This window comes from Ischnura elegans, chromosome 12, assembly GCF_921293095.1.
Source record: "Ischnura elegans chromosome 12, ioIscEleg1.1, whole genome shotgun sequence".
Taxonomy (NCBI): Eukaryota; Metazoa; Arthropoda; class Insecta; order Odonata; family Coenagrionidae; genus Ischnura; species Ischnura elegans.
The window spans coordinates 16,214,097-16,237,126 of NC_060257.1; the positions used below are offsets into that span (position 1 = coordinate 16,214,097).

The window sequence follows — 23,030 nt, forward strand, 5'->3', positions numbered from 1 at the left end:
GATTTCCCTCTTTGCCCGGAAAACAAGACACCACCTAACGGTAAACATGAAAAACTTTTGACCACCCTCGAAAATAAAAGTAAATATGTAATTCATTACATGAACCTGAAACAGGCATTAGAATTAGGCATCATACTCAAAAAAGTGCACAGAGTTATCGAGTTCAAACAGTCTTCGTGGTTAAAGACCTATATTGACCTAAATACAGATCGTCGAAAAGTTGCTAAAAATGAGTTTGAGAAGGACTTTTACAAGCTCATGAATAACGCCGTATTTGGCAAGACAATGGAGAATGTAAGGAAACGGATGAATATGCAATTAGTGACAAGCGAAAAAAGACTTCAAAAATTAATCAATAAATCGACATTTTTGGATAGGACAATTTTCAACGAGTCTTTAGTAGCCGTTCACATGCGGAAAGCCACCATCAAAATGGTTAAGCCAATATACATTGGTTTCTGCGTTCTCGATCTCAGCAAAACTCTAATGTACGACTTTCATTACCGTACCATGCTGCCCAAGTACCAAAATAAATTGTCACTCGCCTACACAGACACTGACAGCTTCATTTATGAGATTAGAACGGATGATGTATACAGAGATATGCTAGAATACCTAGATGCATTCGACACCTCGAATTATCCAAAAGAACATCCGTGTTATTCTGAAAAAAACAAGAAGGTCATTGGAAAGTTCAAAGACGAATGCGATGGTCTCATTATGACGGCTTTCGTTGGATTAAGAAGCAAATTGTACTCATTCAAGATGGAATCGGGTAAAGAAAAAAAGAAGGCAAAGGGGATAACGAAATCTGTGAAGGAAAAATGCCTAGAATTTGGTGATTATATTAATTGTTTAAGAGAGAACTCGACGCAATTTCGAAAGATGAACGTAATCCGTAGCAAAATGCACGAGTTATACACTGTTAAAATAAATAAGGTGACACTAAATGCATCCGATGATAAACGATATATTTGCGAGGATGGAATGAATACGCTTGCTTGGGGACATTACAAAATTCCACGGAAACGTACACATGATCAGGCATTTGGTAATGATTGAAGTTGATAAAAACTAGTTTCATCGTAATCATAATTTCAGTGTTAATCATGACGTTAGCCTGGAAACATCCTTTCACATGCATCTGCGCGGGTCCGTCAGGTTGTGGAAAAACCACATTTGTCACGCGGTTTTTGGAAAAATTGGATTATATGATAGATAGCCCGATAGAGCAAGTGGTTTGGTGCTGTGCCCCAGGGAGTGAGCCTAACATACGAATACCAGTTGAATTTTACTCCGAAATACCTCCTTTCGAAGAATTTGGTGGTGTTCCTACTTTGTACGTTATAGATGATTTAATGAGTGAGGGAGCCTACAGCAAAGATGTGTGTAGATTATTCACCAGAGGTAGCCATCATTTTAACATTTCGGTGTTTTTGATCACGCAGAATATTTTCTATCAAAGCCAGCAATCGAGAAACATATCATTGAATTCAAAGTATATTGTAGCGTTCAAAAATCCCAGAGATAAGTTACAATTTGGTCATTTAGCTAGGCAGGTCTATCCGGAAAAATCGGGGGAATTGGAGAGGGTATATAAACAGGTTACGCAAGAACCATTCGGTTATTTGGTTCTAGATCTTGGTCAGGACACGGACGAGATATTCCGCTTTAGAACCAAAATTTTTCCCCAAGACGGGGCCACTGTCATTTACATGCCCCAACGCGATGAAAAGGTTGAAGAACAATAAACACTTGCTCCACGTCCTAAAATCTGCAAAGCCTAAATTACGTACTGCCATATTGAATAGCTCGGACGAGGAGTTGATTAAAACAATTTGCGATTGTTGCCTCAATACTCTAAACGGAAATCATAAGATCGATAGGCGATTGAAACGAAAATTATCCAAGCATCGTAACACACTGAGAAAGTTGGCTGAACGGAGGACGAGTGTAAAAAGAAAACGAGCGCTTCTCGTACAAAAAGGTGGCTTTTTGCCATTACTACTGGGTTCGATTTTAAGCGGTGTGATCGGTAGCCTGCTGGGAAAATGAGTTTGCAGAAAATGCTCGTAGTGAGTCCCGAAGTCTTTGATCGAAGTCATGCAAAGGCTAGGTTGAGTAAATTGGATAAGGAAATGAAACTTGTGTTAGCGAGTAAAGGGCTCAAGGATATTGACAAGTGGCATTTGTATAAAAGAATACTCGATAAGTATCTCGACTCAGTGTCAGACTTTAAATCTCCCGTACACGTTCCGATAGTGAAACACTCACCACCAGCACGACTAGTTGAGGGTAGCGATGCAATGAGAAGGCGGTTAGACGAAATTAGGAGGACAAATTCAGAGTTGGATTCGACATGGGCACGAATAAAGGAACAAATCGAAAGCGATTCTCCACCGAGAAAAATGAAGCGGATAATAGCAACTCCAAGAGAGCCAAGCACACCTCCAAGGGAGCAAAGAACATCTCCAAAGGAGCGATGGACATCTCCGAGACCAATTCCAAGGCGAAGCAAGCGAAAAAGGGTACCAAAAATGTTCGGGGCAGAGTGGGACACGACGTAATAGCTAGCGTGTACAACAATCCCGCACATCCTGCTGGTTTTTCCACAGATAAAAAATTAAATAAAGCGACTGGAATCCCTATAAAAACAATTCGCGAGTGGTTGGAATCTCAAGAAGCGTACACGCGTCACAAGCCGGTGAGAAAAAAGTTTGTTAGAAACCGTTACGAAGTAAACTATATAGATGAGTGTTGGCAATGTGATTTAAATGATTTGAGAAGTTTGAAAAAATACAACAATGGGTTCTGTTACATTTTAACCGTAATAGACATATTTTCCCGTTATGCGTGGGCTAGTCCTCTCAAGTCAAAAAGACCAGAGGAAATTATAGAAGCTTTTAAGGTCATATTTCGCGAGCGCAAACCATTGAAAATTCAGAGCGATAAGGGAGGGGAATTTGTTAATAGCAAGTTTAAAAGTTTTCTCTCGAATCAAGGTGTAAAGTTTTACACTACAAATAATCCAGAAATTAAAGCTAGCCTCGTGGAACGCTTTAATCGAACTCTCAAGACAAAAATGTATAAATATTTTACAAAATACGCAACTTACAAATATATCGATGTGCTTCCAAAACTCATCAGTTCTTATAACCATAGTACGCATTCTAGCATTAGGATCGCTCCCTCTCAAGTGAATGCTAAAAATGCATTTATCATTGCTAGTCGGAGAAAAAGCTTAAAGAAGACGGATGCAAAATTTAATAAAGGTGATTATGTGAGGGTTAGTAAAGAGAGGATTCCATTCACCAAAGGATACACACCAAATTATACCAAGGAAATATTTCAAGTTACAAACATTGATCGAATGAAACTAATACCAACCTATAAATTGAATGATTTGAACGGGGAGAATATAAAGGGTAGTTTCTATGCGGAAGAATTAGTCAAAGTCAACGTGTCTCCTGACACGGAGTACAGGATCGAGAAAATATTGAGACGTCGGGGGAGTGGTCCTAATTTGGAGTATTTTATCAAGTGGGACGGATACCCACCGTCTTTTAACTCGTGGATTTCAGCTTCTTCCGTGCGTAAAATATGAACGAATTTTATCTTACACTACCCAGCGATAGCTCGAGGGATTTTTTCCCAAGAAATACAATCGCTCATTATCGTACAAAGTTGAGTCATCGCATCGATTTAGAAAATAACGAGTGGTATGTCGGTCTAGCTGAGATTTCGATTCCTTCTATTGAGGTAAAAAAAGTTTCCGAAGACACACCAGCTGTTATCGAAAACTTTACTCCAGCGCCTCGCGTAGCAGACGAATTGCCTCCTAAGGATAATAGGACCCGGACTGAAGAGGGATTAGTTCGAGGGGATAAAGAAGTTATAAATGTGAAACTTTTAGATGATTCATACTTTACAATTCCCATTGGTACTTATGACAGTATTGCGGCGGCATTTGCAAAACCATATATTACCTCCAGTACACAAAAACAAACGTACATTTCAAATGAAGTAATGCGTTATATTGATAAACTGAGTGTAAGGATTAACCAGGTTGGAGTTGATGAACGCATTTTACCACGGTCTGCGAAAATTTTTGCGAGCGGAGTAAAATACTCGTTGTCTCCGGGAACGTATGATTCGTTTGCTAACTTATTCAATAGAACTTTGTCAGGCTTTAGTGGAAAAGGCAAGGAAAAGATAAAAAATGACCTATCATTATTATCGGCTGTTCTTATTAGATTATCATTTAAAGATTCAACGTTGACAGATGATGAGTTAGCTGAAATCATCGATGATGCCAGGGTAGAGATTAACACTAAAGAAGACAAAGGAAAAAGAGGAAAAAGAAGCATTGCAACCTCCTCAAAAAATATTTACGTTTACACAGATATAATAAAACCGCAGTTGGTGGGTGACACTTTGAGTCGATGCATCCGCATCATAAATGTCAAAATTGGTGAATATCAAACTTTCAATCCGATTTATTACTACCCCGTCGAGAAAAACAATATCGAGAGTGTTGAAATTCTTTTTGCAGATAAACTCGGTGAAGCAATTTCTTTTCATAGTGGGGAGCAAAGCTCGATAGTTGTGCTACACTTTATAAAAAAGAGTTGATTCACGTTAGTACATCATTTTACGACGAGATGGCGCCCGTGATGGATCGATATTATAGTTATTATTCAAAACAGGTGGGAGGAGAGATTGGATCCTTGTATAGAGCTTCTTATAGGGTGCAAGAGGGACGAGGTATCGGGAGTTTCCTCGCGGGATTGTGGCGATTTGCAAAACCTTTGCTATTTAGCGGGCTTAAGACTGTTGGTAAGGAGGCCGCGAGCGCTGGGGCAGCAGCTCTTGGAGACCTTGGAACAAAACCGGTTAAGGAGATACTGCGCAGTAGAATAAACGAGGCAGGTCAGAACTTGAAACGCAAGGCCGAGGAAAAGATAAAAGGCATGTCTGGGGGTGGGTTGAGGATCGCGAAACGTCCAAGGTTAAATAAAATAAAACATAGCTGCGTAAGAAAAAAGCGACAGTCGATGAGAAGTCGAAGAGGAAAGAAGGTTGTTGGAGGAGATATTTTTTCGCGATAATGGCAGAGCATATGCTGACTTCGTTGGATTTATTTCAGCCCAATCCGCCGGTGCAAACTAACATCTTGGCAAAAAGACTCGTGTCCTACAAACCCATATCTTCGCTAGATAATCGATCGGTTATAGAATTCCTGATCAAAGACTCTGGGGATGCGTATAAGGATTTGAATAGTATATATCTTAGACTTAAAGTGAAACTTTGCAAAAAAGACGGGACTGATTACAATGAATCCGCTACCAATCAACCGGGAGTAGTGAACAATATTCTGCACTCTCTGTTCGAGCAGTGTAACGTTTATTTCAATGGGACGTTGGTCACACCATCAGAGGATAATTACCATTACAGAAGCTACCTGGAAAATGTGTTAAATTATGGAACAGATGCGAGCAAAACACATTTACGAAATGTGGGGTGGGAGTTGGACACGGGAGACGATATTAACTTGACAGATACTTCAAATTCTGGTTATACAAGGCGTAAGGGTTGGTTTAAGAACAGTGCAGAGGTTGAGTTGTATGGTAAACTGCACGTAGATGTTTTTAATCAGATACAATTAATGATGGATCGAGTAGACATCGGTATAAGACTATTGCTCTCTAATCATGCTTTCCATCTTATGGGAGGGAATGAAGATGGACTATTGAAAATTTTAGACGCAACTTTATACGTTCAACATTTCGATATTAACCCATCCATTTTAGTTGCACATAATAAAATCCTGGAAAACAACAATGCCAAATATCACTACAAGCGTACCGAGTTGAAAACCTTTACTGTTCCTTCTGGTGGACGAACTTTAAGCCTTGACAATGCGATCGTGGGTCGAATACCTAATGTAATTATTTTTACAATGGTGGATAATGAAGCATATGCGGGAAGTTTGAATAAGAATCCATTTGCTCTCTCTCACTATTCGCTCGAGAATTTTTCACTCTTTGTGAACGGTGTGCAAATTCCGTCCGAGGGATTACAATGCAATTTTTCAAGTAAAAAGTATTGGGCGCGAGCGTATGACACAATATTCTCAGGAAGTGGGATAAAGCATTACAATCGGGGTAATCAAATCACTTACGATATGTTTGGACACGGTTATTTTATGCTAGTCTTCGATCTAACACCCGATGATTCGGGTAATGAGGACTATATAAGTTTAGGAGATAGAGGTGTGGTGAGAATAGAGGCGAGATTTGAAAACGAATTATCGAGAACGGTTACGTGTTTACTTTTCTCAGAGTATGATGCAACAGTGGAAATTGATAAAAACAGAAACATTATCACAAACTTTTAGTCATGGATGGAATTCAAATTAACAGGTTACTAAGACCACTCAATATATTTCGCGGAGTTTACGCATCTGATAGGTTACCAAAATCACCACGAAATGGAGTTTACATAATAAATTTAGATCCATCTAAATTACCGGGTTCACACTGGGTTGCAGTCTATTTACATAATAATTATGCAGAGTATTTTGATTCCTACGGCTTACCTCCTTTTGTTTCAAATATAAGTAATTTTTTAAAGTCATTCTCAGTCACTCGCAATCACGTTCAAATTCAAAGCTTTCGTTCGGATATTTGCGGTGAATACTGCTGCCTCTATACCGCTAGTAAATCATTAGGTCAAACACTACACAAATTCCTCGCACACTTTCATCGCACCATCCCTCATCTCAACGACTGTCGAGCCCTGAAGCTGTTTCATCAGACCTTCAAGCGGGTTCGGCGGGCCAAATGTCATCCCAGAGCTCAGCGGTGCTGTTCCCGAATAAATACGATGAGCAGGAAGAGGAGGTGATTATTTGAGAAGAAACAGCCGCAGAATGCAGATCGTGGTATCTGTGACTTATAGCCAAGGCGGGGTGACGGAGCTTGCAGCCGTCGACGTGGATTCAAATCGTTTATTTTGGGGCAGTTTCAAGAAACATGGGAAGCTCATCGCTGGAGGAAAGAAGCTACGTTTCCCAGACCCCTTACAACGAGATGAGACATCCTTCAACGAAGGATTCATTTCACACACCGAACTTTCAACTACCCTGGAAGCTATGACTGAGGGTGCAACCGCTCTCTACGCATTCAGCGAAGCAGAGTGTGAGTTCCTGACCGATCTGACGGGACGCACTTTCATCTCTCTCGAAAAAGAGTTAAACTGTCCCCCTCCCGAAAAATGTTCCTTTCTTGCCTTTTCCTGCCTCAATCCTTGTCACAAATTGCGCAACAGCACTTGCGCATTGAGAGATGCACATTCTCTCGCCCAGTGGTTCCAGTATAACCGTCTCAAAACCGAAGTTGATCCTTGCCCGGATGACTGTTCCCCCACCCCTCCTCCTACATCAACCTCTAAATAAGGACGGTTACGTCACCATACGCCAGTCGTCATGCAGTCATCGGTGGATGCAGACCATCAGTCTCCTCCGGTGAAGAGAAAGAAACCTGCTGGAAATTTTATTCCTTCTATTGGACAATCGGACAATTTACTTCTTCAAACTGTGTATTATTTGAACAAAACAAAGACAAAGAGTGTGTGTATTGGTTACGATCCTGGTAGAGACTTTGAATCAGTTGTGCAATTTAATCAAGTTGGAAAAAAAAGTGTAATTGTTTCACAAAGCGAGTGGGCAAACATCTTGAACTGTGAAAAGGATGTGGATTTGTTCTTTTACAAAGGAGAAAAGCATTTTTTAACTTCCTGTTTGGCTTATGCGAATTACTTTGGGAAGACTCATTTGGTTATTAAAAAGACCTTTAATTTAAAGCAAGAAGAGTGGTTTGCATTGGTGAAATTCTTCAAGCTGATTGATTTATTTCTCCAGAGACTTTCAGCTAGTCGTGACAAAGTGAGACATTTTCTCGCCACAAAATTAGCAAAGAATATCACAGATTGTGATTTTGAAAGACTTGAATTAGAGATGGTACTCATAGCGTATGGTTCGGCTGATGAATAGCCTGTGTGAGTGAAAGGCTTTCTAACCTCTGGCGTGAATGAAAGTTCCGTAAGTTAGAGAGTCTTGATGTAAGTTCAACCCCTGGCATTGGGTGTAAAAACCTTGTAAGTTGGACATACATCACGATGGGTGCCATTGTCGAATTTCAAGGATTTACGGGTAGCAATGGACATTTTATTGTCAAAGAATTGGCAATTATCGCTGTCCAGAATAAATGCTGTAATACGTGGTTATTTAAATCACCACAGAGATTGCTCTTTACAAAAGAGTCTTCTTGGCTGAGAAACAACTATCACGGCTTGTGCGAATACTCTGGAGATGTGGATTATTCAGAACTGGAGAGTATACTTCACAATTATACTAAAAATTTTAAATATCTATTCACAAAGGGTGCTCAAAAAGCTGCCTTCTTAACAAGTCTTCTTCCCAAGGGAATTTGTGTGGCTAATCTGGAACTTTATGGGTGTCCTTCATTCACGAAATTGACCACGAATGAGGGTTGTTTAATTGAAATTCATATGGATGGTAATCTACAATGTGCCAGAAAAAATTGTTTTAAGCTAGCTGATTGGTGTATACGAAATAAAATATGTTAGATTTTCTAGTCAAATGTATCATTTTATTGTTTTACATCATCATGTTCACTTTGATCATTTACGATGCTATACAATTGAGACAATATGATTGTATCTGGGGATATTTAATCGAATGTGGTTATTTAAACGAGAGTGCTAGAGAACTGTCTGCGCTCAGACGTGCTGTTCAATTGTTTCAAGAGGATTATAACATAAGTATGAGTGGGGAAATGAACTATGAAACCATGTATATGGTGAACAATGTAACAAACTCATCTGTGTGTGGTTGAAGAAAATAAACTTTTGTTGTTAAAATTTACCCTGGTCTTTCATTTCGAAATAAAAAACACATAGTATAGTATTTAATATATTTATTGTTAATAAATATACATATCAACTTCAATTTTGAGTATAAACTTTATCACTCTCAGACGGGTACCTTTAATGGCGTCTGTGGTACCATAATCCACTTTTGATTTTCTATGGTCTGTATAACAAACAGGTTTTGGTCCGTCAATACAATCACTTTGAGTCCTCGTTCCTCCTCCTTTTGCGTAGACTCGGGGCTGGTAGCACTCGTACACATCCAACCAGATGATTGGGTGCTGCTTGTCCGCGAGGCGTCGCTTTTCCGGATCGGTGATGTCATCCTGGTTCGTTATGTTAAATCTCTCCACTACACCATTCTCATTCTCGAAGCCGGAGAAAGTCACTTTCTGTCCGATCACTTCAAATATCTTTCTCTGGTGTCGGAATACGCAGTAGTAAACTTCGTTAAAAAGTACCGAGAGCACAAAATCTGTGCCTCGTTGAGGGATGTACACGATGTAAGTATCCGGATCTGACTGCTTCTCCACCCGGAGATTGGTGTCCTCCAGGGAGGCTTCGGGATCTCTTCGCAGCTCAGCAACAGTTCTGGAGGTCATGTTAACGTTGAATGAGGTAATAATCACTCGGGAGTCATTTATATGCGGTAGTGGGAGGAGTCACGTTGCAACCGCACGTGTTAAGACCTTGGTAACTGCTAATGGGAACATATCCAACTCGAGTGGGAGAAGCTATGGGCTCGGCACGTGTCTGGAATTCACTGGGAGTGAAAGGGAACGTTGTGACGTCATGCGCCAGACTCCCCAAATTCCCACTACTTTTAGGGTGGGGGGGGGGGGAGAGAGGCCACTTCCCCCCTCCTCCCCAGACGCTTAAAAAAATAGAAAAGATTTTTAATACGGTAATCATTAGTTCGTTTTGTTTTTTGTAATCAGTAATACAGTTAAATGTAGGAGCTACTTGAAAATCTTTTCTTTTGCAAGTAAAACCTGTATTAAATGTTATATTTCTATAAAAATAAAAAAGAAGGTAGCAAAACGAGATGACGGTTTATGACGCGTCGGGTCATAAAATCAGAGGCGACAGTCTCAGAATGCCATGCAAAGGTGAAACTAATCCGTACTGATTCATCCGCTAATGACCCCGATTTATCAATTAAAAAATATAAGCTGTCTAAAGGAAACATAAAAGAAAACTGCCGTTATTATGTATGTAACTTATTAATATTTTCATATTAATAACTTTTACACTAAAATAAGTATTATAAGATACTTCGTTCAGTAATTGTTGTATGTTTTTTTTAAATCTCAAATATGAGGAGACCGTTTGCCTGTAAAGGCCTGTTTACACATTAAGACGTACGAGTTAATGTCTGTTTGCATGAATGATTTTTGTGGACCGGAATGGAACATGCACGAATTCAAGAACCAAATTAGAACAGGTTCTATTTTTTGTGCATGCATTTGCACAATTTGGGTGGTTACACGGTACATTTTGGTGTTCATTCTCGTATTCATACATTTAGACATTAACCCGCACGTGTTAATGTACCGTGTAAACAGGCCTTAAGGCCCTGGACGGACCCCCCAGGAAAAAATTCTGGATCCACCCTTACTCTGCATTGCCATCTGGAAGGTAGGTGAAACCACTGTCCCTCCGAAAATGAATCAACGCGGAAGAAAACCCGAAGAGAATACGATCATTAAAAAATCGCGGAAGCCTCCATAATATCAACTGGCTTTGTTTATAGTGGATTTAGAATAACCTTCACTTTAATTGGGGCACTGGAGCACATAGGATATGTTATTGCGATCGGATTACAACGTAAGCCATCAGTTCGTCCTCGCCCGTCGATCGAGTGCCAGAAAATGGCAGAAATGTCAGGTGCCAGCCCGCCAGCGGAAATAATCCAAATGGAACGACCATCAAAAAACCATCCCCCGCATCATGAACAAAATCATCGGACTTCACTGTTCGATTGGCAGAAATCAAAAACTGACCATCACACACTGACTGACCATCAAACTAAAGCAATCGTGACCAACAAATAGGCATCGAAAGACCTATTTGCAACCTTGAAGTGCAAATTAACGCCATTACTGAAACTATATCTATATTATATTTCAGAATAGAACAACAACCTCTGCTTATAATAGGGTAGTTTCCTTCATCAAAGAAAACGAAAGGCATTCATTGCGATTCGTAACCCACCATTAGAGTATTCTTAATACACAAATTATTTGCTTTTAGTAATCCCAGTGTTGACGATTGTGAATGGTAAATTTTAATCGCATTTGAAAAAGGCCAAATTGGCGCCCATGCGATGCCATTCCACGTGATGTCACAGGGACCTAGATTCTATACGAGTAGATAGGAGTTTTACATCGTCTGAGATTACCGATGCATGCATGAGGCACAGACTTCAGAGAAACATGTCTCCATAATCACCTATTGAAACCGCTATTGGTCGGAAAGATTCCGTCGTTTGATGGGGTATTAATAATCCTTATTTAAGCTAAGCGCTACCTGCTGACTGAGTACTCTGCTACCTGCCAGCAGCCCTTATCGTATCGGCGCTGATAGCCTCGCACCAAGGTGGCCTCACACAGCAGCAGCTGGAACTAGAATGACGTCACACGGGCTTTCCCCAGCATTTAGACTTAGCCGTCGCGTTTTCGCGCGCTTGAAAATGTTTACTTTTCATTTAATAGCGAAAAATAGATATCGTCATTAAAAAATCTAAAAGCGTGAAATACGTACTCCAGGAGTAAAAAACTTTCGATTTGTTCTTGAGCTCAGAGAAGCATCTCTTAATAATCACCTATTAAAACTGCCTATGGTCGGAAAGTTTCCTTCGTTTGATGAGGTATTAATAATCCTTATTCAAGCCAAGCGATACCTGCTAGCACGATACTCTGCTACCTGCTAGCAGCCTGCATCGCACATATCCTCGTCACAAGGTCACCTCACACGGCGACAGCGGGAACCAGAATGACGTCACACGGAGTTTTCCCAGCATTCATACTTAGCCGTCGCATTTTCGCGCGCTTGAAATTTTTCACTTTTCATTTAATCGCGAAAAAAAGATATCGTCATTTAAAAATCTAAAAACGTGAAGTACGTACTCCAGGAGTAACAATCTTTCGATTTAGGCAATAAAAAAATAATGGGAAACCACCCTATTTCGAATCAAGTTCCACAGGGTACTCAACCCATTATAACTCGCATTCCCTAGTTAGTAGTAGTAGGTAAAGTAGTAGTAGGTAGGTAAAGTAGTTTTAATATGTGATTATTAAGAAATGTTTCCCTGAGCTCTGTGCCTCATGCATGCCTTGGATGCGTAATCTCAGACGATGTAAAACTCCTATCTACTCGTATAGGAACTAGGTCCCTGTGACGTCACGTGGAGTGGCATCGCATGGGTGCCAATCTGGCCTTTTTCAAATGAGGATAAAATTGACCATTGCCATTCGTCTAAAACCGATATTTCTAAAACCAAAGTATTTGTATATTATGAATACTCTAATGGTGGGTAACTAATCGCAATCAATGCCTTTCGTTTTCTTCGATGAAGGAAACTACCCTATTGCTTCAGATTATAAGAATTCGGGGAAAGAGGCTTCAATGACAGGACTAAAATTGGCAATGAAAAATCAAACACCCACGGCATGGATTGGGGCGCCCTCTTTTTAGTCACTTTGTTCATAGCGACCATAAATTTTATTGTTTTGAGTAGAGTGATTTGAAACCGAATCCTGGCGACGGGATCACCTACAGCTCAAGTCTTCTCCAAAAGCGTCTCTCAGGAGCTCACGATAAGAGCGCGTTAAAAGCATTATCACGGCAGTGCTTCTTATCTGATCTCGCGAGGGAAGAGTTCGCGTGACTCACGAACCCTTTCATCGGCGAGTCAGCCGAGGGCACGGAAGACACGCTCCGCGTGTCGCAAGCACGCGTGATAATCGCGTGGCCGCCCAGTCGATAATTAATTCGCTCGCAAGTGAGACTAGTCGCACGCACATAACTCCACAAGTTTCCGCGACTCTTTTCATGAGCTGCAAATGAAAGAAGACACGGAATGAATGCTGGATTTAATGACTAGAGCCTCATTACTTCAGCAACCGAAAAAAGCGCGCAAATGTTTTACAACAAATTCATTGTCATCTGTAACGCCGACAACGTTTCTAAGTCTTTAACAACTCATTTCCTTTTAGAGTTCTTACAAAGTTAGAGCCAAAAATATAGCCTTCTATTTCTCACAAAATAATCCCCACAATAATGTTCCGATTCTCAAAAAAACTGTCTTAAAACAGCATACATCAGTCACGAGTTCTAAAAGACAATGCAATACATATGCATGCACTTAACAAATAGAATAACCATAACTTTTTTAACGTTACCCTAAAGGTTTCAGTTACATTGGCAGGTCGCTGGTTGCCTTTGAGGTCACTGTTTTGGGAGAATTCGCTATTTTCCCCGGCGCCTTAGTGGTAAGCAATACCCCTTTTAGATATAAGCGTCTGCTTGAACTCTGGTGACTTTTAAATATTTTCAAATTATCTTTCGAGATTTTTTGCTGTGGAGCACAAATAAAAACTGCATTGGAGAGCCGCATTAATGATTAACATCGTTGAAGTTTTTCCGGGAATTACGTCACTTAAAAATATTATGCCACATAAATTGGAAAATAAGTATCGAAGACAACTAATATTTAAGGAAGCATGAGTATTTCGCCACACCTTCATTTTGTAACCGGCGTACTCGTCGAAGTTCTTAAAATCCTTAGCACCATTACATCAATATTTACATTCACCTATTGATAAAAATTAGATAATTACTTCTAAACAATTCCGAAATTCAGATAAATTTATTTACGTACTACCCCGCAAGCCGCCTAGAGAGGTGTGTGGCAGGGGGTGTTAGAACGCGAGCCGTTAACAAATAAAAAGGAAACGCTCTAACAAAGTTCCGCCTCGCATTTATTAAATTCTTTTATTATTCGCGGGAAAAACGAATTACCATAGCAATGCATTTGCCAAAATATCTCTCTTACTTCATTGCTTCTGTAAGACCAGGAAATATATATATGTCGTTTCACTAGGCGCAGGCACACCAGGATAAAGAGCAAAGGACCATGATAAAGATAATGACCGAATTTTTTATGTTTCCAGTTCGAGTCTCCAGTTATATCGTTACGTGATTGTTTTCCCAGCGTTCAATTAGCGTGGATCGAGGCTATTATGGAAATAATTCGAAATTCAGAATTTTAAATTGATATACAGCATCATTCTAGTTGACATTGATGATCAAGTCGTTCATATCTCGGCAGGGACATATATATAGTCCTAATAAAATATACATCTATATAATATATGTTGCATGATGATTCGTAAAATGATTTTAACCAGATTTCGTTGGGAAAATTTTGCTGGCATTAAGGTGGACGACTTAATTGAATCATCTATCTTGAAACTTTCATCATGTTCAGATTACTGCTCACCACAGCATATGCATTACCAAATTCTGCTTCATATTTTTTGTATACAAGGGTAAAGGGAGTTGGATCAAATTAACACAGCCAGTACACGTGTAAAAATGGGCGAATTCTCGACTTATTCCTTACACCAATTTTCGACTTAATATCCACGAGTAAAATTCTCCCTGTGCTATATGGGATAGTGGAGATCCTTCTCTGTAACTATTCCCGTTAAGGGTCGCTGTACCTAACAGGTCGTCTCCAAGTCACTCGATCCTCGGTACCCTTTTCATTCAAACCCTTTCCCCTCAAATAATTCTCGGCGCTGTCCGTCCATTTGTTCCGAGTTGGATCATTCTTCCTCGTATAATGATCTTCCAAGATCGTTAGAACATTAATGGCTTTGCCGGGTTTCGCTAATAGTAGGGCCCTCTTCGCTTACATAGCCTTGAGGTGTTTTCCCCGTCCCGTTCCTTCCTTCCCTATCCTTATCCCAGGGGCGTCGTCGGGCTCCTATCGCGGCGGAGCCTCTTTCCTTTTCCCTTCCTCTCCAGCCCCTCCCCGGGTGATCGGGCGTATACGCCACGGGCTTGGTTCGCGGCCCCGGTGTGTTGTATCCCCGTAGGGTTCGCCTCGAACCCTCATACTCCGTCCGTCCATTACATCAGGAATATTTATCGGTTTTTGTTTTTTTTTAATTATTTAAAAACCAATTTTAGGAAAAAAATAGCAATATTTAGGAAGTAAGATATGCCGTCGCATGTTCCCTGATAAATTCTGTGCATTTTGGTACCTCATTTGTAGAGATTGGTTGCGTAGTTGAGAAAAGTGAAGTTGAGAAAAGGGTATCTATACAGTAGAAATAATATGGACGATTGAAATGAATCGGAGACAGCCTCTGGCTGGGATTTGAGAACACAAAAGTGATACAAAGAGCTGGGCCGCTGGTTGAGTAGGTACTACAAATACCGGCGTATTGACAAATTATTTGAAATGGCTTCAGGGAGGAGGAGGTGAAGAAAGCTTTGGTGCTTGGGACCTGCTAGTGAAAGGCAGAGAACCAGTTGATGATGATCAAAATTTTAACTGATGCGAGTATTATCATTAAAAACCATCCAGTTCTCTATCTTCTATATTATTTCTACTGTATAGATACCATTTTCTCAACTTATACGCAACCAAACTCTACAAATGAGCTACCAAAATGCACAGAATTTATCAGAGAACAGGCGACGGCATATCTTACTTCCTAAATATTGCTATTTTTTCCTAAAATTGGTTTTTAAATAAAAAAAAACAAAAACCGATAAATATTCCCGACGTTAACGGCGCACAAACTGATACGTTTGTTCATTTGCAACAATATCTCGCATTCTTTAAATAACTTTTATCAAAATGCGGCTGATTACACATTCAAGTCTCCTGTTGATACGTAAGTATGAGTCATCATATGCGTTTAACAGAGGATAGTGTAATTACTTCCAGTGTTGTGTTTAAAGAGGTCCTCTGACCTCAATTGGTACATGAACATTCCAATCAAATTTGTACATAAGACCCTGCCTTTTTTTCTACATTTTCAAATTATAAACGCTTCTATCCCTCTGTGGACCTGCATTGAAAAGAGCGGGGGAAGCCCGCTGGGAGCGGGCACAGCTAGCTCGCACCTTATTAATTATGTTCGCAAAGCACAATTTTTAATACTCTTCTTATTGAGAAATTATAAGCAAAAATCTTTGAGCGTTAAGCACGAGAGGATGGAATTTTTGCTTTGAAAAAATTATTTATTTTGCATTTAAAGATTTTAAAGACAAATTTGAATTGTCTGTATTCTCTGCGTGGAACTAGGCTTCGCCAGGTTTTCAGCCATTGCCAAAGTCCTCTCTGGGCCTTTAGGAAGGGAGGAACTAAGGTTGAAATTTAAGTATCTTATAGAAGCAAGCCTCTGAATGCAGGAGGATATAAACAGAGACACGTCGCATAAAAGAAACGGTGAGTACGTTCCAAGGGGTTAGGGTGGTCCAATTTTTATTTTTTGTTCAAAGTGTAAAATTTTGACTCATCCGTACGGAAAGTTTTCTCGACCATACCCAACTCAAATAATGTGATAAAGATGAAGGAAAAGTAACTATTAACACCTTTTAATCAAACAAAATTTAAGGCATTCATGGGGAGCGGTAACATTGTCACCACAAGTTAATTTTGTAACTGATAACCGCAATTCCTGCCATTAACCAGAAAAATACGAGGGTCTGCCTCGTTAAGTGCGGAATATTTCGACTAAATGCAGCCGAAATTTAGAATTGCGATTCTGTAGGATCAAATACTCACGACCAAATTGATTTTTTCCTGATGAAACAACATCAAAAAGTAACTTGAGAAAAAAATTAAGACAAAAAAGGGTAAAAAATAGTTTCTAAACGAAACTACCGTGCTTATGACGCTGTTTGGCCAGTATTTGCAATAAAAATGCGAATAAAACAAAAAAAACTGTAAATCATAGATGAAATTTATCTTTTTAACCACTATTCGAAGAACTAAGACATGAATCTATAACAGGACAGGTTGATCATATTACCACTATATCGAGACATCTCGAGTTCGTCCAATATTATCACCACAAATTTGATTTCCAAATTAGCACTGATGATGTAACACGCTCCCTTCCGTGAGCGTCGGCAAAGCCTTTTAGAGGCGAAAAAGAGTAGGTACCTACGGACAAACATCAGTGCAGATTATCCTCAATCGACCTTTTTTTACTCCAACAGCTTACGTAGGGGATATTTTCATGACATCAAGACCACTGAATGAAATATTGGAATGAATAAAGGAATATTACCTGCACTTCAATTTTCATTATGCAGCAATGACAGGATATGGAGCGGCATTATCAGAAAAAAGAAATTTTACTGACATAGCCGAGTAAAATGATGGATGTTTGATAAGGTATCGAAAGTCAAATCTTTTTGAAGAGATGTCGTGGAACAAATTATCTAATTACAATCGAAGATATCTTCGTTGATCATGGTATCTGAAGATCAGGCGTAAACTATAACTAGCTGTTTTCTTGACTATTGTTTTTTTCATGATGATAAAGCACTGAGCTTCGGCAAATGATGCATTTCATACTATTTCCCAGGCCTAATTCCCAAGAATAATTTTTTCAATTGCCAGGGCTTTGAAAATAAAGTCCTAAAAAACAAAGTTGTAACCAGTGGCGTATTTTTCTGGTAAACGGCAAAAACTGCGGTTATCAATTGCATACAAAAATAACTTGTGGTGAAAATTTTATCGCTCCCCATGAATGCCTTAAATTTTGTTTGAGTAAAAGGTGTTAATAGTTACTTTCACTTCATCTTTATCACAATATTTGAGTTGGGTATGGTCGAGAAAATTTTCCGTACGAATGAGTGAAAATTTTCTGTATGTACACTTTGAACCAGTGCGGTGCTACACTCCGATGAAATGGTAATTTCGCTCAATTTTCGAATACATACAGGAGATGAGAGCCCTGAAAACCCAAGAATTCACGGATAACTCAGAGCGCAGCGGCACCAATGCGATTATGCCGCCACTAATCTTTTGTAATAAGGAAGAAATACGTAGTGCATTGTAGAAATTTACCACGAGGTAAAATTGGTAAAAATATACACAAATTTTTGTTTTAAAACTTAATTATTGGGTAAATCATTTTTGAGAAAAACATCCACAAAGTGTAGTTACAAGCGTCGAAATTCTCGAATGAAATTTAGGTAACTTCCCGGACCCACAAGACTGCTGGGAGGTTATCTTTCCTTGTACCTAACCTGGATACGCCACTGGTTTCAACAACTATTCATTGAAGAGGATGAAATAAAACTGGTAGTGATTTTGGCGCGAGGAAAAGAGAAAAAATAGTATCATTCATCAAAACTCGATGCCCCCTAAAAGCTTGCGTATTCCAAAGTGCAGAAATAAATTTGAGGGAAAATTTATTTTAAAAAAACACAAAACAATGGACAAATAAAATTAACGCGCTGTGAAGATGGTACGTAATGATACACTGTAGGTAGTCCGTACTACCGGAGGTAATTATCCAGGCTAAGAGAGACCGATGCTGGAGAAAATAACATTGAAAAGGTAGTGAGATTGAAAGCCAATAATTAATTGGCATGATAAATAAAGAGGGGATCTGAAGATGAATTATAAAGAAAATATTTATCTTAATAAGGTTGATGTACCGCAGAGACACACCTGTACTCTGAGCCCTAACGATCTGATCGTTGGATTATTCTTCCTCATGGAATAATCCTCCAAGGTCGTTTGAATATTAATTGCGTATGCTTGGTTTCGCTTATAGCAGGATCCGCCCGCCTCTGTGACGGTGCGGAATTCCTCGTCCCTTCCCTTCCTTCACTATCCACTCCCAGGAGGTGTCGTCGGGCTCCTATCGCGGCGGCGCCTCCTTCCTTTCTCCTTCCCCTTCTGGGTGCAGTGGAGAAAAGCTTGCGCTTACAGTCCCTGCCCCAGGAATGTAACCTTGCGAGCCCGCCCTGGAGTCTCGTTTCCACTGTATGTACTCTGATCCGACTTTATGAGATCAAATTTCATCCTGAGTATTGACAACCCTACCCAAATATTGAATTTCACCTGGCCTACAGGTCATCCATGAAAAAAAATCCCCCTACCTCAATTTAACAATTTTTTAAACATAAACATTTTGTTAAAGGAAAAAATCATGTGTCGAACCGGATTTTATCTATGTTCTTCATCCCACTGCACACGAGAAGAGCTGATTAGAGAGAATATTTTCCGAAAAATCCACAGAGGAAAAATCATTCACCTTGACCGAGATTCGAACCCGGATCCCAGTCAAGGCGAATGATTTTTCCTCTCTGGATTATTCGCACTATTTGTGTATTGCAGGTGACTCTGTAAAAGTTATCACCGTGGCTAGTCCCGGTATACTTAAATGAGAATATTTTGATTTGACTGAAGATTAATTTGAAGAAAAGATTCTAATACAATGCAAGCAGACAAGATGTGATCAGCAGAGTTTTAATTCTTGAACCAAATAACACACAAAAAAAATTGTAGCGATACGTGAAACATTACATGCTGTGAGCATTGTGACATATAGCACATGCCTTACACAGCTGTAGAACGGATAAGATTAGGGGCCACAGGAGACTCAGGGGATAAACGATAGCCTTTGATTGCTTGGATTAAGAGCAGGCATCTTTGACTTTGACAGAGAACATCTTAAAACTGCACTACATTTCTAGATCTAAAAGAAACAATAAAATATTGAGAGATACTTTGCGGAATGGATAAGCACAGGAATAGTTTTTTTCCCATGAACAGTAAAGGATTCATATAAATATAAGGATAAAATCACATCACAATTTACAGTGTACACCCCGATCTCTATTTCGACTGTTGTCTTCCAATACTCTCTGCCACCTGCCAACCTAGGGATCTGGTGAATGGGGTTTGAATCCCTGACCTATAGACCGGCTTAGTATCGCTTCATGGCAAAAGATCCGATAGTCTTCAATGAAGGACAATGCAATTCAGAATAAAATCATGGAAGCAGCATAACTCTGACACTAGACTAACTTAGCCCATTCAGTTCCAGCCTCTTTTATCTGACATATAAATGGAAATGTCAGAGATTCTTTGACTAATTTGCACAGCAGATGAGGGCCCAGAGCGGTGGGCCCTTTTCAAGATTACAACCATGAGGGCTGGAACCCAGTACCTTAACTGATTTGCCCAGTCATCCTCAGGAGGGGTTTGGTAGGGAAGGAAAAATGAAGGAAGCGCCACTGCAATGAGAGCCCGCCGATGCCTCCAGGGGGAGGATAGGGATGGAAGGAATGGGATAGGGAAATCCCAACACCGTCATTAGGGCAACGTGGGCCACTACTAGCTAAGCCATAATTTATTATATCTACGGAAGGGCACATTTTCCTATTGAGAAAGGAAAATCTTTCAATACTTCCGTAAAAATCTAATTTGAACAATATTACTTAGAATTCAATAAAAATTCCAATATGAATGCGTACAAGCTATTTTTATTGTTCACACTTCTGATAGGATAAATATTTTGCAGGTCAAGTTTAAGGCAAATACGTTCTTGAATGTATTTCCATCATGTGGAGACCTCGAATATCAGGAGGGAAATGTTAGTAGAAGACCCACATGAATGCAGAACCACCCAAGCACGGAATACCCATATACACTTCTAATATTTTTGTCAATGACAAAAAAGTTCACCTACACTATTATCTCTTCTGTCCATCCTTGGAAAAATGTTTAACAATTAAATCAAATTTAAAACACCTGGATAGTAGATTGGCTGGCTGACAATTATTAGTTCTACTAAAGTACTACATCAATCACTTTATTGTGACTAATGTAACACTTATGCAGAGCAAAATATGTTCACACTAATGAGCAAAGGACAATATGGTTGATTTTCTTTCATTTGTGAGACTTTTTAACCAAATAACCTTTTCTAACTCATCTTTATTTATTTTTTTATTCAGATTCACCTCCCAGAAAACAGCACATTTGAGGTCTTTACAGTAAGGGATTCAAACAATCAACAATGATGGACAGTCACAAACACCCATGCCCTGTACATGGGACATCTACCAAAGAAGGACTTGGACATACGAGCTCCCGTTTGGCAGGCAAGGATTTTACCCCACCACCACCTAGACAGCAAAGCTCATTACATAATGAATCATTGTGATGTCAACAACTTTCTGTGATCACAACGACAGTTAATATTTGACCTATTGAGATAGCCATCATTAGTAGATTTTATTTAATAATTCCATTCAATTTCACTTCCATACAAATGGAAACACAGAACAAAGTAAATAATTCAACAAAAATACAAGGCAAAAAAAGTATACCAACTGACAACCTATGTTTAAATATTACTTGGCAAACAAACAGCCTTCATTAAAGTGTACAGGTCACCTTTCACTATGATAAATTTCAACCATTAACAGTTTCAGAGAGTTTTTATTCTGAAAAGGAACTGAGAGGGAAGCATTTCTCTAAATATGCTCATTACGGACATGAATACATGACTCTGGTTTAACCAATAACAACTGATTCTTCACAAATAATTGGCAATAGTGAAGAAATGCAAACTGACTCTTGCAGTAGCATTTCATACCTCAATCGCCGCGCTGGTATAGTTTCTATACTTGTAATTTAATTCCCGAGTTTTTATGTAAAGTGTAATGCATTCACACAGATAAGGTCAAACCGTAAAACTAGATTCAACACTGCACAGTAAATATTTATCACCAACTCTTGATAACTCACAATAAAGTCCTGCCTTTGAAAAGAACTTGCATCCACTTTGAAAAGGAGCGAACGAGCTTCAACATCTTAACACAGAGCCTTGACGTAACGGATAGGGAATCACAATAAACAAGCAAAAGACCTAATTCTGACAGGTTAGGAAATCATAAACAAAGTAAACTAAACTAATAACTGAATTTAAGGATTTTCAAAGTCTAACTTTCGCATCAATGAGAACCGAAATGATAACATAAACAAAGTAGGTAAACAATACGGCATTGCTTTCCGGGCTCCCTCTAACCACACAAAGGAATGTTGACAAACATTTTCTACAAAATTAATTGCGAATAGCCAACAAAAACATTTCTTTCCGGTTTATTCTCGAAGTAAAATCCAAATATGTAAACCGCCTTCCTCCGTCTGGAATAAAAGACACCCCTGTAATACTAAAAACAATGGAATATGGATAACATTACCTTGACTCAATGCTTGGTAGTTAAGTCTTGATGCAATATGACGGAGGCTGTCCACATTTTCATTCGGCTTGGCAGCATAAAACTTGATTTTCTCGAAAAGAAGGGCAGTTGATGCGTCGTCTGTCATTGCGATGCGATGTTTAACTCTAAGAACGATACGTCACCATGTATTAGTTATTAAATAACACTAGATACTCCAAATACATCATAAAACTGAACTTTGATCTTCGCTTCATTTTGACTACACCAAACAGAAGGGAAATCTCACAAAGGTACTTCAAAAGTGAAAACTACGAAAACAGCTGTCACACTACAACAGGTTACTACGACTACATGTCAACACTACTCATTTTTCTCACCTCAATCACTCATCACTGACCTACGAACGATCAGAACACAAGTCCAACACTGAACTGGAAACAAATTCCCCTCTAACAGAATCAGCTGTGTGTCAGAGAAAAGAAGAAAACATTCTCACTGCCTCACCCTACTAACTCCTTTTAAATAGGTTAGCACCACTGAGTTGAAAGACTGAGCAGCAGATGGCAGGCAAGTACGAGAGCTCCGCAAAAGGCGGGAAAACAAGAGAATAACGATAATGGTTATGAAGCATCTTTTGGAATTCAAACTTTCACGGAATATATGATTGATCTATTGGACATAAATACTCTTTATACCCATAAGACAACATGATACAGGAAATTACAAAAGTTATATTTATGGTATCTCGTTGGAATAAAAAAATACATTTGTAGGTATACATGTCTATTCTATGCTCACTTTGACTTTCCTCAAGCTTCAAAGCAGGTAAATGTTAAGAC

The 23,030-nt window shown here is 39.3% G+C and overlaps 1 protein-coding gene across 3 annotated transcripts in view; it reads right to left on the minus strand.

Annotated features, from left to right (window-relative positions):
• The window catches only part of LOC124168780 (cytosolic carboxypeptidase 1-like), a 291,230-nt gene extending 268,518 nt beyond the window's left edge, over window positions 1-22,712 (minus strand). The window contains exons 1-2 of one of the 3 annotated variants that reach the window (XM_046547079.1): window positions 22,569-22,712; window positions 22,210-22,355 (exon numbers count right to left, since the gene is read on the minus strand). In XM_046547079.1, the coding sequence (XP_046403035.1) occupies window positions 22,210-22,336 (127 nt within the window). In that variant the 5' untranslated portion in view covers window positions 22,337-22,355; window positions 22,569-22,712. Of the gene's footprint in view, window positions 1-22,209; window positions 22,356-22,428; window positions 22,530-22,568 lie in introns of those variants that run through there. The other 2 variants (XM_046547078.1, XM_046547080.1) reach the window with 2 other exon arrangements.
• Window positions 22,713-23,030: the final 318 nt, after the last annotated feature.